The sequence below is a fragment of the Pollicipes pollicipes genome, unplaced genomic scaffold (assembly GCF_011947565.3).
Source record: "Pollicipes pollicipes isolate AB1234 unplaced genomic scaffold, Ppol_2.1 Scaffold_1600;HRSCAF=1878_pilon_pilon_pilon, whole genome shotgun sequence".
Classification (NCBI taxonomy): Eukaryota; Metazoa; Arthropoda; class Thecostraca; order Pollicipedomorpha; family Pollicipedidae; genus Pollicipes; species Pollicipes pollicipes.
In genome coordinates this window covers 17,314,906-17,338,610 of record NW_023595962.1, presented here as the reverse complement: position 1 = coordinate 17,338,610, position 23,705 = coordinate 17,314,906, and the positions used below count along the sequence as shown (strand labels likewise).

The 23,705-nt window shown below is 54.8% G+C and overlaps 1 protein-coding gene across 1 annotated transcript; it reads left to right on the top strand.

Annotated features, from left to right (window-relative positions):
- Nucleotides 1-341: 341 nt before the first annotated feature.
- LOC119091697 (immunoglobulin-binding protein 1) lies at nucleotides 342-1,871 on the top strand (the record flags this gene model as incomplete). Its single annotated transcript, XM_037214527.1, is given in 2 exon segments — nucleotides 342-435; nucleotides 778-1,871. Coding segments are annotated over 2 exon segments (205 nt in total), but the record flags the coding sequence as incomplete, so codon positions are not given.
- Nucleotides 1,872-23,705: the final 21,834 nt, after the last annotated feature.

The window sequence follows — 23,705 nt, the reverse complement described above, 5'->3', positions numbered from 1 at the left end:
TCGTAGCTCCATACGAAGTCGTCATTTGTGGAGCGACCTTATTCTGCACGTTTCCCTGTATGCTTACTGCTCACAAAGAAGTTGAATGCATGATGAGTGACATGCCATGGTGAATGTTTTCTATCTTTGCCGGACAACCGTATAAACGACCGTTTATCGTTGATTTTTGCGAAATTATGTTTTATGGATTCATATCTGTTTCCTAATCCCAACTGCAAACTATCTAATAGTGTCCGAGTGGCTCATACCACGAGAGGAGCGTACGGCAGCCGTGCGGCGGCGGCGGTGCTCGGCGACAGGTGACGCGGTGATCTGTTGACCCTCTCGCCGCTGGTCGACAGGTTCCCTGACCCGGGCAAGGCGCCGGCGCGGGGAGCGGCTGGCGGCGCCGCCGGAGGGCAGCAGCAGGACCCCGAGGCCAACGCCGAACACGAGGTGCGTGCGGGGGTCATCACGTGCCGAGCCGGAGCCCGAGCCCGAGTCAGAGCCGTCCGTGTCGGCCCTATTTTACTTTGCCGTTGCCATCTCGCTATCTAAGTGTCCGTCCCCGTTCCCGTCCTCTTTCCCTCGTCGTTGTCCCTTTCGCCTTATGTCGATTGTCATGTTAAGCGTTGTGTAGAATATCAGGCGTTTTGTAACACCACGTCAAGTACCATTCCCGGGCCCTGACTGTACGACAACGCACGTCCGAAATGAAGGAATTTACACTGTTCTAAACTGCGCTCTTGTTTGAAACCGCGCGCCGTCCCTCCTCGCTTACATCGAGCTGTTCCTCAGGAGCGGCTGCAGGAGCGGGACGACCCTGCTGCGCTGGCCAGGGCGCGCCAGTGGGACGACTACAAGGACGACCACAAGCGCGGCGAAGGCAATCGCTATAACCGCAGCTAAGACCGCCGCGGCGTCTACCATTTGACGGCCACGGTGCAAACCCGAACTTATGCTCTCAGCCGGGAGGTGCCGCGGCCGACGAAGGGCGCGTCGGGAGCCGCCTCTGGATATATCACGTGCAATGGGTGCCAGCTCGCTGCTGCGCTCGCCGGCGCGGCTGTCGGTGGAGCTGTCCCTGTGTCGAGGATTGTGCCAAACAGCGGGATGGCGCTGCGGCGCCGCCCAGTGGTTGTGACATCTGTTATGACATCGTCTGTGTGTGACTGTGGCGTCTGCGTTGGGCGGCAGCTCGAACGCATCGCTTTTTTATTAGAGGGCTCGTGGAGTCGAGGCCGCACCGGCTAGCGTTGGTGTGACGTCACGTACCAATCAGCTGTGTGGCGTCACGCAGCAGTCGTCCGCGTGGTGGCGGGTCTATCGAAGGTGTGATGACGTCACTCGCCCACTTACCGGTGTGTGACGTCATTGATGCGGTCCGCCGCAGTCATTGACGTCATTGGCGTGGCGTAATGCGCTGCAGCAATCATTCGTGCGGCATCGCTGGCGCGACCCGTCGCGTGTGACGTCACATGTCGCGCCAGTGATCGGTATGACGTCATCGGTCCGGCGTGGCGGCGTCGGAGCCGGATGCAGCGCGTGTGCTGCCGCGGTGCAGCCTCTCCTGGTCTGGCCTTACATGGGGGCTACAGTTAGGCAGCGGCCAGTCGTTATGTGCTGCTGGTGGACTGGGAGTTATGTGCGGCTAGTGGGCTAGCGGCAGCGCCGGCCCGCCCGGGCGGCGTGATGGATCGGCCAGAGTCAGAATCAGAGGAAGAAAGAAAGACTCGCTCGCCCCGTGCTCGCGCCATAGATGCGTGGCACGCTGGAAGCCATGTCCGGCGCCCACAGCTGAGGTAATCACGCCCGATTGCTGCTGCGAGGTGCTGCGTGCTGCTGCTACTGCTGCTACTGCTGCTGCCGGACGCCGGCGGCGCCGAGGCCGTGCGTCGGTGCTGAGGAGCGGTGGCTGCCGGCGCTGCCGTCGGCCGCGCCGTCAGCAGGTCAGGCGAGCCCGCGGCCGGGGCCGGAGCCGGACCGTCCAGAGCCGTGCGAGGCGCCGCTCCTCGTACAGGCGCGGACGCAGGCGCTGCTGCCGCGCCGCCGGCCCGGTTGCGGCCGCCGCTGATGCCTAACGGCGGTCTGAGCGGCCGCTGCCGCCCCGGGTCGGACGTCCGAGGCGCGGCTGGCAGCTGAAGCCGCCCTGTTGGATGCCGGCGGACCCGGCTACCGGCGCGGCTACGTGTGTCAGCCTCTGCGGGTGTCCGCCGCGCGTACCGTGCAGTTGACGGTGTGGCGGGCGTTGCTAGGCGTCGAGGACGTGTATATGCATTTATGTGTGCGCCGCTTGCGTTCGCGCAAGCCAGAGGGTAACCCACTATGGCCCTGTATGGTAAGGTAAGACAGCAAGTCTGTCGGTGTTTGTACTACGTACAGAGTGCTTAGCGTCCGGTCGGGCTCGATCGGCACCTGGTGGTAGGGGCTTCTGCCCCCTTCTCGTACCCCCCAGCCGTGGACTGCCACACGACTGGGCCGACCCGGCGCGTCGCCAGCCGGTCCCCGCCCGCCACAGGGAGAGTTCACACTTGGTCCCCACAGTGGGAGCCCAGTCTGGCAGGTAAACTGCGATGAGAAGCACGATTCGAGGCTGCTGACGCCGACTCGGCACCACAGCCGACCGACAGCAGTCGTCCCCGAGTGGGAGCGGGTGGTGAGCTGCGGCGGTGTCGCCCTTCCGCTCGCCCGCCGCTCCGCGAGACGGCGCCGCCCTTGGTGCGTCGGCGGCGGCGCGTGCGGAGCCCGCCTGTCAGCCGCCGGCGACGGGCCGTCCCAGCGCCGGTGACTCCCGGCCGGCGCCCGCCCGTCCGCCGGCGCCCTGCGCGTGCAGTACCGGAACGGCGAGGTGTGGTGGACGCCCCTCCCCCCCCCCCCCCCGGCACGGGCGGCGCCCGGCGAGCATGTCTGCACCCGGCGCCGGGCGCGTGTCCGCGTGCACTCCCGGTGACGCGGTCTGGCCGGCAGCTGTGTCTCCGACGGATCGCCCGGCGCGCGACCGACCTTCGCGCTGTCTGGAGGGTCCTGTCTGCAGCTGGCTGGAGTTATCTCGAGAGTCGTCAGCGGCTGTCTTGAAAGTTGCGTCTGCGGCTGTCTGGAGAGTTGTGTCTGCGGCTGTCTGGAGAGTTTGTCTGTGGCTGTCTGCACGAGGCGGCGGGACTCGCTCCCTTCTGGTTAGCCGGCTCCCCGGGGAGGCGGTCCGGTTCTGTGCCTCCGCCGTGATCCGCTCGCCAGCCAGTGCCATTGTCTCAATATGCCAATAGAGATTCGTTTGCTGCGGGTGGTTGTGAAGCTTGAGAACTCGTCCGAATACACATGATGATCAGCCGGAATGCATGACACGTGCTTCACTGTGGCCGTCCGCCTGAGAACAAGGCACGGGTGGCCGTCCGCCTGAGAACAAGGCACGGCCGCCCGACGGCTGAGAGAGCTCGAGCAAGTACACGCAGAAGAGATTACCAGTGTCGCGGTATGGTAGTGTCGTTGCCAAGTAGCGCCTACCACACTGCAACAGTAGCGAGTGCTGACCGACATAGGACCGGCGGCGGGTCTAGGGACGGCGAGAGCGGCCGTGCTGTGCCCAACATGGGCGAGGTGGACCGAAACTTGGCACATTTCTGGGCTTGAAGACAGGCGAAGGATTCTTTAACGCGGCAGTTTGTCTTAAAGTGGCGCGTGAGGCTAAGGAAGCGAAATCCGACGACTCTTTAAAAATCAAGGCCTTTCTTGAAATTTACGCGTGCCAAGGTGTTGTTGCCTCCCCCCTCTTCCCACGGGCTGGACCGTTGCTCTGCCCTTGAACAGGACTGGCAAGTCTCCAGCTGAAGCAATAAGCGAGGCGGCGAAGAGCCGGCGACGCCCGCCCGCACACAGCGCGTCTGCTCCGTGTTCCCAGCGTGTGCACGTCACTGCCGTCACACGGGTGTATCCGCACGTCACTGCCGTCACACGGGTGTATCCGCACGTCACCGACATCACACGGGTGTATCCGCACGTCACTGCCGTCACACGGGTGTATTCCACGTCCGGCGCACGTCACGGCAGTCACTCGCGCTGCCGGTGCCTCGGGCCGTCACGGCCGCCGCCCCGCGGCCGGGGCCGGGTCAGGGGGAGGCGCTGCCGCCGCCGCCGCCGGGCAGCTCCAGGCCCGGGCTGTAGCCGCGCAGACGGCCCAGCACCAGGTCCAGCGTCGCCACGGTCTCGGCGTTCTCCGGCGTGCGCCACCACGGCTGCCGGCCGGCCCTGTCGGCACACGGTCACATCCCGTGATCACCCCGAGCTCCACTCCCTGCTGTGCTGTGTTGGTGCTGTCTTGCCCAGCGTTGGAGGGGCCTCACTGCCCGCTTGGGGCTCCCCTGGAAGGAGACCCGGCCGGCGCAAAGAACCCACCTACGAGGCGACTGTCAGTCACACGGGCGAGCCAGTTTTCGCGGAACTCCCTCCAGGAAGCCGGCGCCGACGGAGGACGCCGACACGACTCCTCGGCAGCTGCCCGCCCTGGCTGACTGCGTACATTGCCCGCCTCAGCTGCCGACATTGCCCGACTGAGCTGACACGCTGAGGTTCTTCTTGTGCTTGTTTGTAGGAATATTTTACATCAGTGATACCGAAGTTCTGCAGGCATTTGTATACACGCCCATTATCAGGGGCGTGGTCTCTTCTTCAGCTGCGTGGCTTCAGCCCCGCCCCGCCCCACGCCTCTTCACTCACACACATCCTGTGACTCCATTCCCGTCCCCCAGCTTTGAGAAGAAAGTGGGCCTAATGCGGGGAGGAATCAGTTTTTTGGCATATTTTTTCAGTCGATGTCGTCCTTTTCAGTATTCAGTGCCGCTCCCCTCCACTTATTTTGCAAAACTTCACCCTCGCGGGAACCATTGTATTATTAAATGCTCTCTTCACGTTCCCAGAACACATTATTACGTGACATGAGGGCGCCCCCACTTCTTGTGAGTATCTTCTCACCCTCCCGAGATTCGGGGCACCTTTGGGTCCTTGGGACCATTACACATCCTGCCCCGATCTGGCCTGAGCAGTGCGCCCCTTAAAGCGCTGCCATAGACGGCTGCCTTTGGCGCTCTCAAGAGACGCTCTCGGCACCCCTTCACTGGCGTCTTTACTTTTCAGTTGGGGCAGGGTGCCCCTCTCTGCATCCGCCCCTGATGCTGTGCAATATTATTACACAATATCTGGCTATAATACAGTCTCTGTCTGCCGCGAAGGGCAGTCAACGACGGTAGAGCGGCGTGCCTCCTGCATATGACGTCACAAAAACACCAGGCTGGTGAGCGGGACTAATTATCACTGCACATAGCACGCCTGGGTCATGAGTGCTTGCGCGCTTGGATCAAACAAAGCTTAAAAATATATTTGCTTTGATTAAGCTTCAATGAAAAATGACGGATCTGGCGAGCATGGCAATGGACGTGGCGAGGGTGGCAACGGATTTGGCGAGGGTGGTAACGGATCTGGCGAGGGTGGTAGCAGATCTGGCGAGGGTGGTAACAGATCTGGCGAGGGTGGCAACGGACCCGGCGAGGGTGGTCACGAGCCTGGAGATGGTGGTAACTGACCCTGCAGGGGTGGTAACTGACGCGGCGAGGGCTGTAACGGACCCGGCGAGGGTGGTCACGAGCCTGGAGATGGTGGTAACTGACCCTGCAGGGGTGGTAACTGACCCGGCGAGGGCTGTAACGGACCCGGCGAGGGTGGTAACGGATCCAGGGAGGGTGGTCACGATTCTGGCGATGGTGGTAAGGGACCAGGCGAGGGTGGCAACGGACCCGGCGGGGGCGGTACGGCTGCCGCGGCGCCTCGCTGCACCGGGACGGCGCTATCCTTACTGGCGCGGGACACGCGGAGCAGCGTGTCACGGCCGCTTCAGCAAGACGGTGATAATACGGCCTCGAGGTGGCGTGCCGGTCGACTCGGAATGCCAGAACGAGCCGGCCTCGCCCGGTAACAGATCCGTCACCCGTGGACCGCGCCCCAGGCGATGGCCGAGCCTAACCGCGCCTCGTGTCCTCATGTCCTCAGCCGCGGGTGACGGCGGCAGAGAATATGAGGACAACCCCAGCGTTTGCGGGGTTTGACTATTGGCACATATCGCCGCGTGGAAAGAAGCGTCCTAAAAACCGGCAGGATGCCCCTAAGGCCCTGACCGGTGTTGCAGGCAGACACCCCAATCCTGTAATCAGCTCTAGCAACATTCGCAGCCACGGTCGTGCGTCTCGTCAGCTGGCGGTGAGCTCAGGCTCGAGCCTGTGTGCTGCTTGCGTAAAATACTAGATGGTCTTGGGGATGTGGCACGCCATGTGATTGACAAGACCGAATATGACCGGTGCAACAATGGATCCCTGTGGTACACCTTGCGTCATCGGGAACACGTCAGGCGCATGTTCTGCCCCATGATTCCCAGTCGATCGATAGGAGATCAAAACTGTGATGATCGATTGATCAAATATCTGCCAAACTGGGCTGCTGCTTCGCTGTGCCATCTGATTCATTTATCTAGTAAATATCAAAGCATCTTGAGGAGTACGTCAAGCTGGATGTTTTAAAGTGTTTTGTTGAGATCTAACACCGTTGTCGTCGATAGCGAGCCATTGCCAGTGCTTCCAGGCTCTCACGCGGCACCGTCCTGTAGTGCGTCCTGGGCAGAAAGAAATAATCTGCACGCGTGTTGAAAATCGGACAAAACATGAGACGCGCAAAGACCTGACGGTAACTCCCATACCAGCATGTCGGTAACGCCAGATCAAGCTGAATGAAGACGGATCCATGCTGTAAACGCTTCGATCACCGCCTTTAAAGGGAGCCACTAGGTGCGCAGGTTTCCACCGTATCGGGAATAGTCCGCTCGCGACAGATGAGTTGGCATTATGCCAAAATACGGGTCCAGCGGCGTCGCAGCAGCGGGGTGTCCATAGCAGGCAAGCCCCATCGATACCACTCACGCTGGTGTTCTTTCATGTCGCTAAAGGCTTAAGAGAGCCCCGGAAGGTTTGTTGGCCTCATACTGAAACCGGCAGCGCAAACTGTGAGTATGCATGAGTAGACACGAGTAGACACGAGTAGACACGAGTAGACATGAGTAGACATGAGCGTTGCAGACGACGCAGGTGATGAGTAGGCATGGAGCGCTCCTGCTGCTCCTGCCCCTGCTCCGTTTATTTCCGCCTCCACACGGGCTCCCCCGTGACGAGGATCTGGTTGAGCTCCGTCAGACCCGCGTTGGCCGCCGCGCCTGATGCGAACGGGGCGGCGAAGCGGGATGTCATGATGCACTTCTTTCAGGTGCTCCATCAACTGCACTGGTCTTTCTTTGTTTGCCGGCTGATAACGTGGGGATCCTGGCTGAGCCCTCGTCAAGGGGATCATGGCTACATTTCGGGCTGGCTTGTACTTGGTGCGGCTCTCTTCCACCCGCAACCTTGTCTCCACCTCTTCCACCCGCAACGTTGTCTCCACCTCTGCCACCCCGCAACGTTGTCTCCAGCCTCTTTACCCGCAACCTTGTCTCCACCTCTTCCACCCACAACCTTGTCTCCACCTCTTCCACCTACAACCTTGTCTCCACCTCTTCCACGCGCAGCCTTGTCTCTACCTCTTCCACCCGCAACCTTGTCTCCACCTCTTCCACCCGCAGCCCTTGTCTCCACCTCTTCCACCCGCAACCTTGTCTCCACCTCTTCCACCCGCAGTGTCTCCCAGTGCCTCAAGCCTCATCTTTGCGCTGCGTTAGCTCCGAAGGGCCGCGTTGTCACTCAGCTATGGTAGGTGGTGTGGGCGAGACCTGAAATGTCTCTTTGGTATGACACAGCTGCGGGAACGGTAGTCACTCTTCAAAGATCTGCTTGTGAAATTTAGCATAGCTGCTGCCACGCCCACTATGTCGCATTCTCTCTATTACCGGACACCAAGAATTACGCTCATTTTTCAAAGCTTCAAAGCTCAATTTCCGGCTGGCCGCACTTCTTCCTATTAAATAACGACTCCTGATGAACGCGTACGTTTCACTAAAGAGAACGTCGGGCTACATTGCCCGTAACTCGCCCGGTTTACTTCAGTTCTTGCAGTTTACCTGCGAGTTTATAGCATTTAAGCTGCTGCCCCTTCCTCAACTGCATGCGTCCGCATATAATTTAGCACGGTTGTTGCCGAGGTAGCGGTGTTTTTAATCTAGTGGTGTTGAATGTTTATGCTTAACCTATTCGATCCCGTCCCATTTTGGTCATAACTAGTACCAATGCCAAAACTGCTGCATTACTCGGGACTTAACGCGTTTGGTGTTAGGTACTTGCATTGAACGTATTACATCGGATGAAAACCAACTGAAGTCTGTTGGTGTCAAAAATCGTGATGACGTACGCTACACACGATTAATTCGACGGTCATATGTTCTGGCCTTGAGCGTTACTTGACCAATTAGGTGGTAGCATTCGTATGATGTTTCTATGGCGTCATGCAAGCCTGGATGACCTGGCAATGCTTTGCACGAAATAGGCTGCACAAGTTCGTTGGTATTAGGCTAAAACCAAGGGGGTCTTAGACCTCAAAAAGGGCATGGCTGTGAGCTGCATTTAACGGGAATGTTCACCATTTAAAAATGTTGAAGAAAATATCAATTATAATGGAATGGGCTCATCGAGTTCAAGAGAAGTCCAATAAGCTGAAATAAATTATTGGCATACTTTTAAGTGGGAAAGGCTGCTCTACACAACACAATTTCTGTAATGTTCCTAAGTGCAACAATGTTTGATGGTGTCATAGTACTTCACACAAAATTGGTAAGACAGTGGTAAGAGTCTTATTCTTCGTAGAAAAACCAGGAGAATGGAGACATAAATACGTTGATATTTTGGTAACAGGCTTTTGTCAAAATGAATAACACTTTTGCTATTTGATTCGGCTAAGGCATGCTACCAAAATATCAACGCCTCTATGCCTCCATTCTCCTGGTTTTTCCACGATGAAAAAGGCTTTTACTACTGTCTTAGCTGTGTGCATAATGTTTCTCGCAAATGCACTTAACAACTTGCACAGTTGGCTGCGAGCACATTGACGGCTTTCATACCTGGAAATCGTGCTCACGAACGTCAGATATCAACGACTGGACGATTATACTTCTCTTGGCGGTGATCACCGCGTGACCAGTGAAATGACAAAATCTGAATGACGATATTTGGCGTCATGAATGTCAGGGTGACTTTGACGAAAGTCACCGAAATAGTCTGAACATTTGGCCAGGGCTGTGAACTGCACCGAACGATCTTCAAGATGGCTATTTCAGTTCAAACTCCCATACAAATATGGGACACACCTAAATAGTGTCTAAATCGACTTACCCAGTTTAAAACCCTATAAAAAATGACAGCACATTTTACAGCTAGCATCTTTGCTGTCGCTCTCCTCTGACCAGGGGCACAGCCAGAGCCTTCGCAAGGGGGGGGGGGGGTGCACAGGGTTGACAAGGGCCCCCTTATAGTAGAAGGCCCCGCCCCCCCCCCCCCCCACCGAAAAATCGTCAGATATGTCTCAGTTGTTTAGGAGGACACATTTAATATGCATGTATATACAAACATACATACATGCCTACACACACACATACACGCAACACACACACACACACACACACACACACACACACACACACATATATATATATATATATATATATATATATATATATATATATATATATATATTACACATTTTGGCCTTTTATCACTGGAATACAGGCCAGACGCAACCGCGAGATCAGTTCTGTCTTAATCGGCAAAATCACGCGTTCAATTGCTGCATGAAATTAATAGCCGGCGCTCTTCATTTTACAATGGTCCACTGGATGCTTTTTAAACCGATAGCCTTCAGGAGTTTTGTCAGAATGTCTGTCTGGGTTATTTAGAAAAAGCAAGAATTCCGCGAATGTAGATTGAAGATCAAAATGGGTCAACAACATACATTAACATGGCCAGGTCATGTTAGTCAGAAATTGTTTGTGGTACACGTTATGCAACGTAGTTTTGAGCATGCGCGCTCGCACGTCTCAGAAACGCCAAACTCGACACCAGGTGCTGCAGTCTCCCTAGGCCACACAGCGTCGGCGCTGCGGCTAACACTGGGCCGTGGCCAACAGGTTGACGAAAATAGTGACGCATCTGAGAGAAGTACCTTTGAACGCTTTTGGACACCAAATCGTACACTCAACTCTGCTCGCCGCAGGGCACTGTTTTCGCCGTCGGGATGGACGACCTGGTTACCGATGGCAGCTTCGTCACCAGCGACGGGATGCTGGCAAAGGTGACCTGGCTTCCGAGACAACCGGACAACGCGGGTGGCCGGAAAAACTGCGTAGAGGTCTTCATCAGCAACGACTTTAACGACGTGCAATGCAAAGGCAGTCGCAGCCCGGCGCTCTGCCAGTACGTCGGCGAGAACCTGGTGCTCGGCAGGCTCAGCTGGATGAATCAGCATGCCAGTCGGCACTCACCCAGGTTCGGCAACGACGGTAACCCGCTGAGTGTCGTCCACGACCGGAACGACGGCACTGCGCCGCCGGTGCGCACCTGAACCGTCGACCTGGGTGCCCCGGTCCAGGTGAGCAGCGTACTGTATGTGGCCCGTGCCTGCTGCGGCTGGCGCAACCGCAACACAGAGATCCGGGTCGGCAGCCATCCGGAGGCGTTTGACGAGCGCCACTCGGCGCGCTGCGTGCTGCGGGAGGCTCAGTTCGTGGGAGAGGGCTTTGCCCGGCTGTTGCGCTGCGCCACGCCGCTGACTGGCCGCTACGTCCGCCTGATCCGCCGAAACGAGGTCATGGACTTCACCGAGCTGGCTGTCTTTGGGAACCGGCTGGAGCGGCCGTAGCACCGCCGCCAGCCGCCATCGCGACCTACGGAGCCGCCGCCTCAGTGGCGCCGGGGAGCGAGATACCAGCACAGGTGTGGGGGGGGGGGGGGGGGGGGGTCAGGGCGGCATGGGCGTAGGAACAGGGGGACCAGGGGGTCATGGTGCCCCCACTTTCAAGGTGGGGGGGGGGGCAGCAGTGTTAACTGCCCCCCCCCCCCACTTTGCAGATTAAGGTTGTGTTTAGTTTACTTTTGCACCGCATTTAGATATACTTGCCGATTTACCTAGTCCACCAGCCAACTCCCTCATGATGTGTCATCTTCTTCGATTGTTCATCGGCCATAGCTTAGCATCACGGCCGCAGGCCGACACCACGCGGCCTATGGAGACTGCAACGCCGGGCGTTCAGGCGTTAAAGTCGCTATGGCTTGCGAGCGCGCATGTTCAAAACCATTCTACATACTGCTTTATCCGTAATCAATTCTGACTGAATCTTTAACATTTTAGGGCGAACATGGATTAGCCATGTTAATGCAAGCTTGGGACCCCATTTTATCTATAACCTGCGTTCAGGGATTACTCAATATCTCTGAAGAAAGCAGAAAACAGGGAACTGGAGCCTGTGTGACAATTATTGGGCCGCTTTTGGCGATCAGGGATGTTGTTGCGTTAATGAGGGTTCCTGTGCTGATCTGGAGCCAACTGCAAGGGTCAGAAGGCCCCCCATGTCAGGGAGGGGAACAATTTGATGCCATATATCCTTGCAATGACCTCCGGATCGACCAGAACATCCCGCCCCGTGTCGCTAGAATGACAGCCGGAAGACGCGTCGCGGTGGGACGGAGTGGCCCTTCAGCTCCTGACCGGAACCGGTAATGCGCCCTTGGTGTTCTACTAAAGGGGTATATTGCCCGGAAGGAAATAAGAGGCCTCATTATTGTTGAGCAGAGTGAAGGTCTCATGATTGTTGAATAGAGTAGGTCGAAATGAGTTTTAAAAAATGAACAAGGCCATCCCATGTTTGCCTAAGAACGTTTGTCGTTTGTCAGAATGGATAACGTTTGTCAGAATGGATAAGCAAAAAAGTGCATCAAAAGGTTTGAACATGCCCGCCTGCAGCCTCGACAGCAAGAACAGCGATGGTCTGGGTTGCAGCTTCCGTAAAACCGAACGGCGTTGGCAACTGCAAATGCCACCAGACGGCGGGGGCCGTGTTAATCTGTCTTCTGGACAGATTAATAATTACAGAAACACAACAAATAGAGAATCTACCTTTACTCTTCCAGTCCCACCGCCAGATTCCAGCACCACTTTGCGGTGCTTTAAGGGCCAATCAACTCTTTTCATCAGTCTAAAAATCGCACACGTGAAATATTCGCCCAGACTGCCTTGCAGAAGCAAGATTTGATGTCCTGAAGCGTTCAAAGGTACTTTTTCAGAAGCTTTATCGTTTTCATCCACCGGTTGGCCACGGCTCAGTATTAGCTGTTGAGCCGACGCTGCGCGGCCTGGGGAGACTGCAACGCCTGACGTCAAGGCTTTTTAAACGAAGATTTGCGAGTATGCATGCTTCATATTATGTCGCATAACTTGTATTACTAGCCGATTCAAATATTTAAAGGTAATTATTTCAGAACCGCTATCATTTTTGTCCACCGTTGGGCCATGACGAATAATTAACCGCTGAGCTAGCGCTCCGCGGACTATAGAGACTGCAACGTCTGGTGTCAATTTTTTTGTTTCTACGATTTGCGTGCGTGCATGTTAAAAACCGCGTTATATAAATTGCATCACCAATCGATTTTGACTGAATGTTAAGCATTTCCAGACGAACATGGATTGGCGATGATAAAACACATTGTTGACCACTCGATCTACAATCAAAATTTTCACCCTCAGATTTCGATCAAACATATTGATCTACAATCTACCTTCGCGGTGTCCCCAATGTCTATAGAACAGAGAAAAAACGTTATGGAAAAGCTTCTGAAGTCTATCGGTTTAGAAAGAGTGACTTGAAAATTGAAAATTGAAAATTAAAAACACCATTGCAAAACGCCATTGAAAATTAAAAACACCGCTGATTTATTCCGTGCGTCGTTAAACGCTTAATTTCTGCAGTCATTGACCTTAACACGTGCTCGGGCGGGGATTAAAATGACTCGCCCCCGAAGGTTTTTCCAGAATAGTGTCCGAATGACGTGGCGCAGGTGTGCCAAGATTTGCATAGCTATAGACAATCAAATAGCGGATCGTTCGACGTACAAAATTTAGATACTTGGTAGGGTCGCTGGCCTATGGTAGGTCAAAATCAGGCCATGGTTTCAGCAAAGTCAATTTCTAGAGAATAGTTCAATCTGATGCAACAATGGAGTGTTAGACAAAGCATACATCTCTAAAATGCTTTCTAAGGCAACACAAATATTGAATGAACAAATTGCGTTGACCTAAGGTCAGATATAAAGGTCAGCCCAAGATCAACACCAACCTGTTTTATTACTCTAGGGTTTGCCGCTTGTGATAGTTTATGGCACTCCTTTCGAATTTACTGAGAGCAGGAACCGTTTTATACATCTTCCCTGGACTTCTTGAAGGTCATAATAGGTCATTGACCTAAAATAACCTAGGTCAGCATTTTGTTCTTAGAATCATATTGCCTAGCGTAATCGTTTTCGCCTTTTCATATGCAAAACCCAGAGCAGTCTAGTATGATTTTGGTCACCAAGACCTTCAGTAGATCAAACAAGGTCACTGAACTTAACTGAACATGTGACATTTCGCTTAGGAACAGCTATGTAGTTTCTGGGGCACTTTAGAGACCAACCCGGAATTTGACTTTGTTTGACCTTATTTGACCGAAAATACATGACCTGGGAACGTCAAACTTTGACCTTAGTGAGTTCATGTACAGGTCAACACACCCTGTGAATTCGGTGTCTCTAACTCTCTTAGTTCGCGAGATCTCAGCGGGGTGAAATTAACCCCCACCCGGGCAAAGGGTATCCAGGCGGCCACCCGGGCGCGTGTTAAAAATGTAAACAATTGATTTAACGGTAACTTCTGGTTTCTGTTCTGGTTACAACGTAAAAGTAACAAGGAAACGAAGAAAACCGCATCCCTTGTTTAAAAGTAAACTATATCCGAGATATTTTTGTGGGAGGGAGATCACCATAAAGGGGGCTTTTGTCAACCCTGTGTTCCTCTTAAAAAGGCTCTGGATACCCCCCGCCTACGCACAAGGCAAATCAAGCCATCTGCGTTGAATGACGGGCAATTAAATGTTCGTTGGGCCAATTCACACATAAAGTAGGAAGTTTACCGGCGGGATTTCTCTGGGGTGGTGTGGTGTAAGGGAAGATAATTCGGAAAAGGTACTGTTGCAGGTGTCCAGCACATGCCTTACATCCCAGTTATTAGCAGTTCTTATCCAGAAATGTGCAACAAAGCAGCCATACAATCAGTTCGGGTCAGTCATTCGGAGACAGCCGGGCCAGGACAGTGGTCACCGACGGCGGGCGGGAGCAGGGTTCAGGCAAGGAATATATGACAGAAGGGCCTTCATTCTGTGGCTTGGTTTTCAGAGGAGAATCTCCTGTCCCATGGCTTTTGTCGTATGCTTTTTGGCAGTTTCAAGCTTCCAAATTTTTTTCCGCCTAAAACGCCGCGACAAGTCTTATCTCTTGAAAAGCAGCCAGCGAAACGAAGGCGCATGCAAAATCTGCTGTACTGTGAGCCATCGATTAACTTCCAAAATTTTCACCAGCCTATGCTCAGGCCACATTTTGGCATCTACCCTGTGGAGACATATGCCTCCTCAGTGACTCAAAATGCCTACCCACTCGTGGAATGTGGGATTTCGGTTGCGAGGAAAGGCAACGTTGAAATGGACGAATGATCTTGGGAAGCTGGATACCTTATTTCCCGAATGACATAGATGAGTCGGATAGGCAAGAGCATGCGTCAGTGAGAAACAGCTCTAGATGCATATCTAGAATAGCAGTCATTATATTTTAATAAAAAGCGATAATCTCCAACTTTATCCCCCCCCCCCCCGGTCATCGCGCTTGTTTTCCAGACAAAGTTCCTGAAGTATGACCTGAGCTTGCCCCCCGCCCCCCACTTTTTGAACGTTCCTACGCCTGTGCAGAGCGGCGCCCGGGATGGTCATCATGGCCTCCGTGGCTACGCTTCGCCTCCGCCAAGGGAACAGAAAACTGCCTCCGCAACCGACAGCACCTGGCAGAAGGCCAACACATTCAAAGGGTTGGGCTAGATGGCGCAGCGCAGCACGCGATCCGCCCCAACGCTTTGGGTGGACCACGCGAAGGGAGAAAATGCCACGCACGTGGGATAATTGTTGATAGAGGCCTATCCCTCTCCTCCATAGCACTATTATTGGCCACTTGATTCCGTGAATGAATGGAACGACCTCTCAGAATGAGTTGTCAATTTCTTTCTCTGAACACTGGTCAGGCTTTTCTTAAGCAGTGGCTGTAGTGACGAGGCGCTGCCTGATCTGGTTTTAAGTTCCTTGTTGGTCGGAAATGGTTGTAAGAGTGTGTTTGCCACCTTTTCCTACTTGTGCCGTTGAACCGCTTCGACGCATTTGTGCTTTCCAAGAGTATGTCTCTTAATAAAACCTGTGTTTTCCAAGAGCGTTTAAATGTGTGAAATTGATTAGACTGAATAGACCTATTCAGACATCACAAAATTAAGGCCAGCGTCTAGTAAACTATGCATACCGTATGAGTCAGAATCATACGCAGCAACTAAAAACGCTGTTACCCAAAGTACAATGGTTCTCCGCAGCCGAGCTTTTCAAATCGGCTAACTGAAGTCCGCAGCCGCGCCTGTCTGCGTAACCCCAACAGCGTAACCCCAACAGCGTAAACCCAACAGCGTAACCCCAACGGTGTAACCCCAACATCGTAACACCAACGGCGTACCCCAAAGGCGTAACCCAACAGCTGACTCCGGCAAGGTTTACTCATGCAGCGAATTTTTCGCGAATTTTCCGTGTTTCGTCGCCCCTGTCGGGCAGGTGGCCCGCTGGAAAGTTTTAAAGGGTGCGCGAACTGTCCGAGATAATGAACGGTGGCACCCCGGGTGCGTCGGAGCCAACACCCGCACTTGTCTCACGGGTGTCTTTATCTAGCCGCCTCTCAGTAACATTTACAAAGGCTGGGTGACCACGTGACGCCAGCTGCAGTGACCACGCATGAGTGGCGTGAACAACTGTCAGTAATCATGTAAACTGAACGGTGCTGCCTTCGCGGGATGTTTTCCAACAGGGAAGTGCCTGGCGGCGACTGCTGCTCTGTGCCCACGCTACCCGTGGAGTATAGCTCGGCCGTGACCTTAAGACGTCCTCTGTCCGGTCGCTGACGTCACACACCCCTGACCCGTTGATCGGGGCTGACAACCTGTGGTCTGGGTGTCATCTCGGCTGTGTCACCACCATCACGTCCCCGACCATCAGGTGTGGGGTGCGGTGGCGTGATTCCTGTCTGTTCCCCGTGCCGAGGCATCACAGCGGACCATCCCGCGCCGCCGAGGAGCCGCCCGCCTTTCCCCTCAACATGGAGGACCTTTTCAGCCCCGTGCTGGACCGCCTACTGCTGGCATCGATCCCCAGCGCTTCTCATGCTGAGTTGGGCTGGATTAAGGACTCGGTCGACGGTGTGATGTGACGGGCATTATGCTATTTATGTGGCTACTGGTGTGTGCAGCCGCTGTTTATCGACGTTTCACGTGTGAGCAATGGTTTTGTCGCATGCCTCGAGTGAGGCACGTGGCTTAATGCCATGCACGGCTGGTAAATACAAAAATAAATCTCAGCGATTCTCATGACCTTTGATGAGAATCTCCCATCAACCAAGAAATTCTCATGGACCTGTGGAGACTGAAACCGCGGTGTAGAATATTATAGATTTTCCTTACCAACAGGTTAAAATCAAGTATATGCGACACAAAAATGTTTAACATTCAAGCCAGCTGAACAACGCTGAGTCAGGTTGGTGTGGCGGAAAGTCCTGAAAGCCTGCTACACCACGTAACTACCAATAATGAAAATTCAAACAATGCCAATTGAAAACAAATCTGACCTGGCAGATTTCCATTAATATACCGAAATTTGCGTGCTAGATTTCGTTCTACCCAACTTTTACTGTCCGGGTCATCATGCTTTAGCAATGTGTTTTTTCCCAAATTCCATTAGGCACACAATAGAATTATTGACGGCCAGAAATCATGGGTATATATATATATATATATATATATATATATATATATATATAAATGTGTGTGTGTGTGTGTGTGTGTGTGTGTGTGTGTGTGTGTGTGTGTGTGTGTGTGTGTGTGTGTGTGTGTGTGTGTGTGTGTGTGTGTGTGTGTGTGTGTGTGTGTGTGTGTGTGTGTGTGTGTGTGTGTGTGTGTGTGTGTGTGTGTGTGTGTGTGTGTGTGTGTGTGTGTGTGTGTGTGTGTGTCAACTGAAATAAAATCTGACCTGATATTCCTCATGAAGGAAAGAGAGTAACTAAATGCATTTGCATACACTTCTATATTTTTAATTTGTCATACCGAGCCGTGACACTAAGAATGGAAGACGACGGTACGCAGAGAAAACAAACCCGCAAATGTTTAAACGATTCAGTGGCAAAACTAGAGATTGGCAACAGCCGCTTACACAATGGATTCGGGAGCTGCAATTTTAAAAAAAGTTTTAAAACGTTCCTTTAAGGATTTGGTTTGTGCTAAGCATCCCAGCACGCAATATAGTGAGTTTATTCGGTTGCATCAACATTTCATATCTAAGCCACGTGCATTCAGCTGTTAATGATCTTAAATTATAAAAACGAGACTCTTAATAGACATTTCGCACTCAATTCATGTATTTAGTTTATCCAGTTTATGAAAAGTTCTAGGTTATCTCTGGTGTAGTCGTGGGCGAGCTGACCGGTTGGATAATTCTAAAAGCCTCCATTTCAGCCATCTGCTTCCCGACCTCGGGTCTCAGACGACACGGCGTCCAGCGCCCCCGGAGCTCGGACACTGGAGAGCAGTAGCCCAGTTTGAATAGCATATCTGCAATGTTCCAGAACGGAATCAAAACGCGCCTATTTACTCCCAGCCCGACTCAGCTGCATGCGAGAGCCTCACGGTAGCCGTTGGGCAGTTTGCTGGGAACCCACCGGTCCAGCTCGCCTGCCTGGGCGCCCGACAGATCAGCCTGAGCTGGGCTTTCCCCGGGAGGCCGCTTCTCGTCGGCGGCTGCCGCTGCGCCGCCATCTTGCACTTCTCGCAGGGCAAAGTCGGCATACAGTTTCACCACCCCCACGCCGGCGTTCTTCGCTAAGGTCGGCATATTGTTGATTGCAGCGCTGTTTGTGTTGTTAGGGTCGGCACTCCGTTAGCTGTTTTGACTGCAGCGCTTCGCAGCGATCGACTGAATCTGCACCTGACTGTCGCCGCCGTCGCCGCGTCCTGCCGCGCCCAGTCCCTTCCCGGACAGCGGCGGAGGTCTGTCACGCCATGCGGCGCCTCCGGCTGATTATAGCCCTCCTCAGGCTGGCCGAGGCGGCGGCGGCGGTCGGGTCAGTGCGCCAGGGGACGGCCCTGCCGGCCAGGGCGTTCGCGTTCGAGCCATTGCAGCAGAGTAACACCGAGATGCCGCCGGGGGACGGGTCTGAGCTGGGTGGCGTCAGCGAGTGCCACTGCCGCTACCTCTGCCTCAGCGATCCTGACTGCCGTGGGTACGGCTTCAGCGACGCCTCGGCCGCCTGCCGACTGACCCACCTGCTGCCGACGCCGGAGAGGATGGAGGAGAGCGCCGATATCTGGCGCTGGCACGCGCGCACCGGCGTCCGCCAGTTGGGCGAGCCGTGCCCTACCGAAAGCGACTGCTCGCTACTGGTGGCTGGCGCAATCTGCCAGGACGGCATCTGCGTGTGCCGGCCACCACTGGAGGAGGAGCACGGCCGCTGCCACAAGACAGGCAACTTCAGCGCGGTGGGCACCGGTCGGTTGAACTCCAGCGTCCTGTTCGAGGCGCAGGCGACGTCCACCGACGACTGCGCGGTCGTCTGCGCTGACAACCTTACCTGCATCGCTTTCGACTTCGCGGCAACCGAGCAGCGCTGCACATTTTACTCGGAGGGCATCACCAGCGACGCCGGCTCGGGCCGCGACGTACAGTCGTTCGTCTGGCACTTCCCGCGGCCGGACGGCACCCCGCCACCCGTTTACCGTCTGGTGGGAGGCATGCACCTCGCTTCCCGCGCTATCACCATCGTCGCGGAGGCGCCTGGGACGTGCTACCTGGACGGCGCCATTGCTGCACCTCCGCCGCTGCCGCCGATAGCGCTGCTGGCTGACCTCGGATCGCCGCAGGGCACCGCTTTCGTCGTTGGGATTGACGACATGGTGACTGAGGGCAGCTTCGTCACCAGCGACGGGATGCTGGCAAACGTGACCTGGCTTCTGAGTCAACCGGACAACGGGGGTGGCCGGGAGCACTGTGTGGAGGTCTTCCCCAGCGACGACTTTAACGACGTGCAATGCGAAAGCAGTCGCGGCCCGGCGCTCTGCCAGTACGTTGGCGAGAACCTGGCGCTCGGCAAGCTCAGCTGGATGAATCAACATAATAAAGGGAACCCACCCAGGTTCGGCAACGACGGCAGTCCAGCGACCATAGTCCACGACTCTAACAACGGTGTGGTGCCGCCGGTGCGCACTTGGACCGTCGACCTGGGCGCCCCGGTCCAGGTGAGCAGCGTGCTGTACGTGGCCCGTGCCTGCTGCGGCGGGCGCAACCGCAACACGGAGATCCGCGTCGGTAGCCACCCGGAGGCGTTTGACGAGCGCCACTCGGCGCGCTGCGTGCTGCGGGAGGCGAAGTTCGTAGAAGAGGGCTTTGCCCGGCTGTTCCGCTGCGTCACGCCGCTGACCGGACGCTACGTCCGCCTGATCCGCCGAAACGAGATCATGGACTTCGCCGATCTGGCCGTCTTCGGGAACCGGCTGGAGCGACCGTAGCACCGCCGTGAGCCGCCGCTGACTTCCGATAACACCGCAACAGCGAGCACATGACGGAGGCGAAGTGTTCCAGGTGCTGACGAGGATCGTGAAGCACAGCCCTTGTGCGATAGACCGGACGGAAAAGCAAAGTTGACGCACGTTTGCGTAAAATTTCTTTCGTTTTGACGTATACCGCGCCGACGACGGTCTTGCCGTCCGGGTGGCGGTGTAGTAGCTCAACCCACCCGAGTGGGCAGCTCACCCTCGACCCACTCGAGTGGGCAGCTCACCCTCGACCCTCTCGAGTAGGCAGCTCATCCTCGACCCACCCGAGTGGGCAGCTCACCCTCGACCCACTCGAGTGGACAGCTCACCCTCGACCCTCTCGAGTAGGCAGCTCATCCTCGACCCACCCGAGTGGGCAGCTCACCCTCGACCCTCTCGAGTAGGCAGCTCATCCTCGACCCACCCGAGTGGGCAGCTCACCCTCGACCCACCCGAGTGGGCGGCTCACCCTCGACCCACTCGAGTGGACAGCTCACCCTCGATCCTCTCGAGTGGACAGCTCACCCTCGACCCACCCGAGCGGGCAGCTCACCCTCGACCCACTCGAGTGGACAGCTCACCCTCGACCCTCTCGAGCAGGCAGCTCATCCTCGACCCACCAGAGTGGGCAGCTCACCCTCGACCCACTCGAGTGGACAGCTCACCCTCGATCCTCTCGAGTGGACAGCTCACCCTCGACCCTCTCGAGTGGGCAGCTCACTCACCATTTGCCTTTCGCCCATTTTCTTGCTCTCAATGTTGATCATGCTTTCTCCTAGGAATCAGCCGCAACAATGCACCTACCACGTCGAACGTGCTGACCGAGATAGCTTGAGATGCCTGGCTGGTCGGTCATGGACGCGTGACGCGGAAGGGTGATTAACTGTCGTCTTCTGCTCTACGTGTATTGTTGGTTGACTTTTCCACCTTGAGGGTGTTCAAGAACGGTTTCCTTTTTAAAGAAACATTTTAAAAAAGAGACACGAAGCCAGAACTGTCAAGTTCATTGCCTCAAAAATTCGCTGTTTAAGCTGTTCAAAATATCAAACAGTTTGCTCCAGCAGAACCCTGCAATCAGTTCTGTAGCTCTGGCGACCGGTGTGCCAAGGTGCGACCAGAGTATCCGTCCACACAGCCCCAATAGCTGGGTTCTGACCTGGAGCCATCTGCCACCGGCGCCGATTACCACCGGCTCTCAAAATCGAGCGATGTTGGTTGGCTGGCTCAGCTGTCGTGCCGAGCGATGTTGGTTGGCTGACTGGCTGGCTGGTTGGTTGGCTGGTTGGTCGGTTGGCTGGCTCAGCTGCTGTGCCGAGCGATATTGGTTGACTGGCTGGCTGGTTGGTTGGTTGGTTGGTTGGTTGGTTGGTTGGTTGGTTGGTTGGTTGGTTGGTTGGTTGGTTGGTTGGTTGGTTGGCTGGTTGGTTGGTTGGCTGGTTGGTCGGTTGGCTGGCTCAGCTGTCGTATCGAGCGATGTTGGTTGGCTGGCTGGTTGGCTGGCTGGTTGGTTGGTTGGTTGGCCGGTTGGCTGGCTCAGCTGCCGTGCCGATGCAATGCACGTTGAGAGCTATTTACACCTTCTGAAGCGTACAGTGTGTGATTCTCTGCAGACGTTCCACGTGTGAATGCTTGTTTTGTCGCCTGATCCAGGTCGGGCAAGGCCATGGGTGTAGTATTGCAAAATATTGCTTGATCTGAGCAGCGAGATTCTGCTTTCAGAATATCAAAACACGCATTTCTCGCCGAATGGTTTCGAACCTCTCATCAGTGTTGGAGGCTATAGACCCCGCAACCTCTAAATGGACTGATAAAGCGGAACAACTATGAATATATCCGAACAAAAAAAAAATCAGAATAAAAATAAAATAGCGGACTGGATACCATGCAACGCACCTCACCAGTGCCCAATGTAGGCCACCGTTCGTAAGCACACCACTGAAGTTGAAGGACTCTCACAAACCTTAGCTTTGGTCGAAAACGGCTGTGGCTGCTAAGGTATGTTTCTGGTGTCTGACAGCTAAAAAGAATAAACGTCTTCGATGCCAGCGTGGTTGTCATTCACACAACGACTGCAAAATGAGTTAGCAGGGTGCCGCAAAATCACCTGGATCTTTGACAGATCGTTGGCAGTTATTTGATAAACTGATAGCTGATAACTAGCGCATCTTCAGTCAGACCAGTGGTTCTTGCACGTTTCTACGCAGCGAAGAACCGACCGTTTGCTCACCTTCTCCCTTTGATTGCGGATGAAAGGCGCTCGTCCGTTCTTTATCTATCCCCATCGTTTTCACTAATGCTGCCAGGCTCGGACCATGGAATGCCAGCCTCAGCTCGGTGAGGACTGGAGCGATCAGCTGCCGTGAAGCTGGCATCTGCTGCATCTCTCCTTTTGTTCCGAAAAGGAGGCCACGCTGGCGGTAGTTCCTCTGGTTCCAGGCCACGCTGGCGGTAGTTCCTCTGGTTCCAGGCCACGCTGGCGGTGGTTCCTCTGGTTCCAGGCCACGCTGGCGGTGGTTCCTCTGGTTCCAGGCCACGCTGGCGGTAGTTCCTCTGGTTCCAGGCCTTTCCGGCGCCCCTGCCTGCGAGCCTTCCCCCTCGTCCTGTTGAACCGGAGCCCCTGATACAAGACTCGCAGCGGCTTGTCCGTATGCGGCGTGACCTTTAACTCCGACGCTCAGCTCCTCTGCGGTGACCTCACACCGGTAGTGATGGGACCCGTCGCAGTTTGAGTCGGATGGCCGGGCATCCGAGACAGTACGTCAGCGGGACAGTTTTCAGCATCTCGTCGGTAATATGTGATGAGCTGTAATTCTTCCAGCTTCTAGATCTGTTTGACATAACGCGTGCTGGGATATCTGGTATTTCGTAGCCACTGGAGAATGAAATGATCCGTCAACAATTGGAACGGTTTGACGACCAGACAGGCATGAAGCTTCTGAGCGAAGCTCCATCTCGGCGACCTGCTTCCCGAACTCGGGTCCCAAGTGACAACGGAGTCCGGTGTGCTCTGACGGCTGCTGGAGAACAATAGCTCGGTTTACAAGGTAAATGTAGAACGTTGCCGGATGGGCAACAAAACGCGCCCATAAAAGTTTTCCACCGTCTCATCTGATGACAAGTGTGGCGACAACGCGTCAAAACGACGCAAACAACGCCTTGTCATCATTGGCCGAGCTCCTTCACGGGTATTTGGTGGGCTAAGCGGAGGCACTCGTTAGGCGGCGAACAACTGGATATTGTTTGCCCCATGTGTAAAAACGCGACGACCGAAACCCGCCCGCTGCTATGCTCGAACGCACGCAACGCCTAGAACTACGGTGGCACTTGAAAATATGTGTGAAAAGACGCTGCTCGATAACACCGTAAGGAGGGCCCACGTTTCGGCGTGCCGTTATGACAGCTTGCTCTGTGTTTGTCGACATGTCTGAGCGGCCATATGTGGGAGGAAAATTTTCATGGTAAAAGAGCCCTTCATTGGGAAAAATTTGTGTCCAGTTTCCAAACTTACTTAAGTGAGTTGAAAGGCGCGCTCGTGAGCCATTGTCGTTTCATGTCATCTGAGCTTTGTGGTGTGATGGTCTGAAAGCAATCCTCTCCCGAAATCTTAGTGGTTTTCATTTATGAAATACCTCTGCTCCTCTCTGGCAACCACACATTTGCCTTTGCGAACAGAGTTAATGCTTCGTGTTAATGACATATTGGGCTAGACGTGTGCGACCTAACTAATCGCTACTCTTTGGGAAAATACCCCGATGGGTGTCGAGCAGTTTCCTAAAACCCAGTCAATCCAGCTCGCCTACTTCGAGCCCAACAGA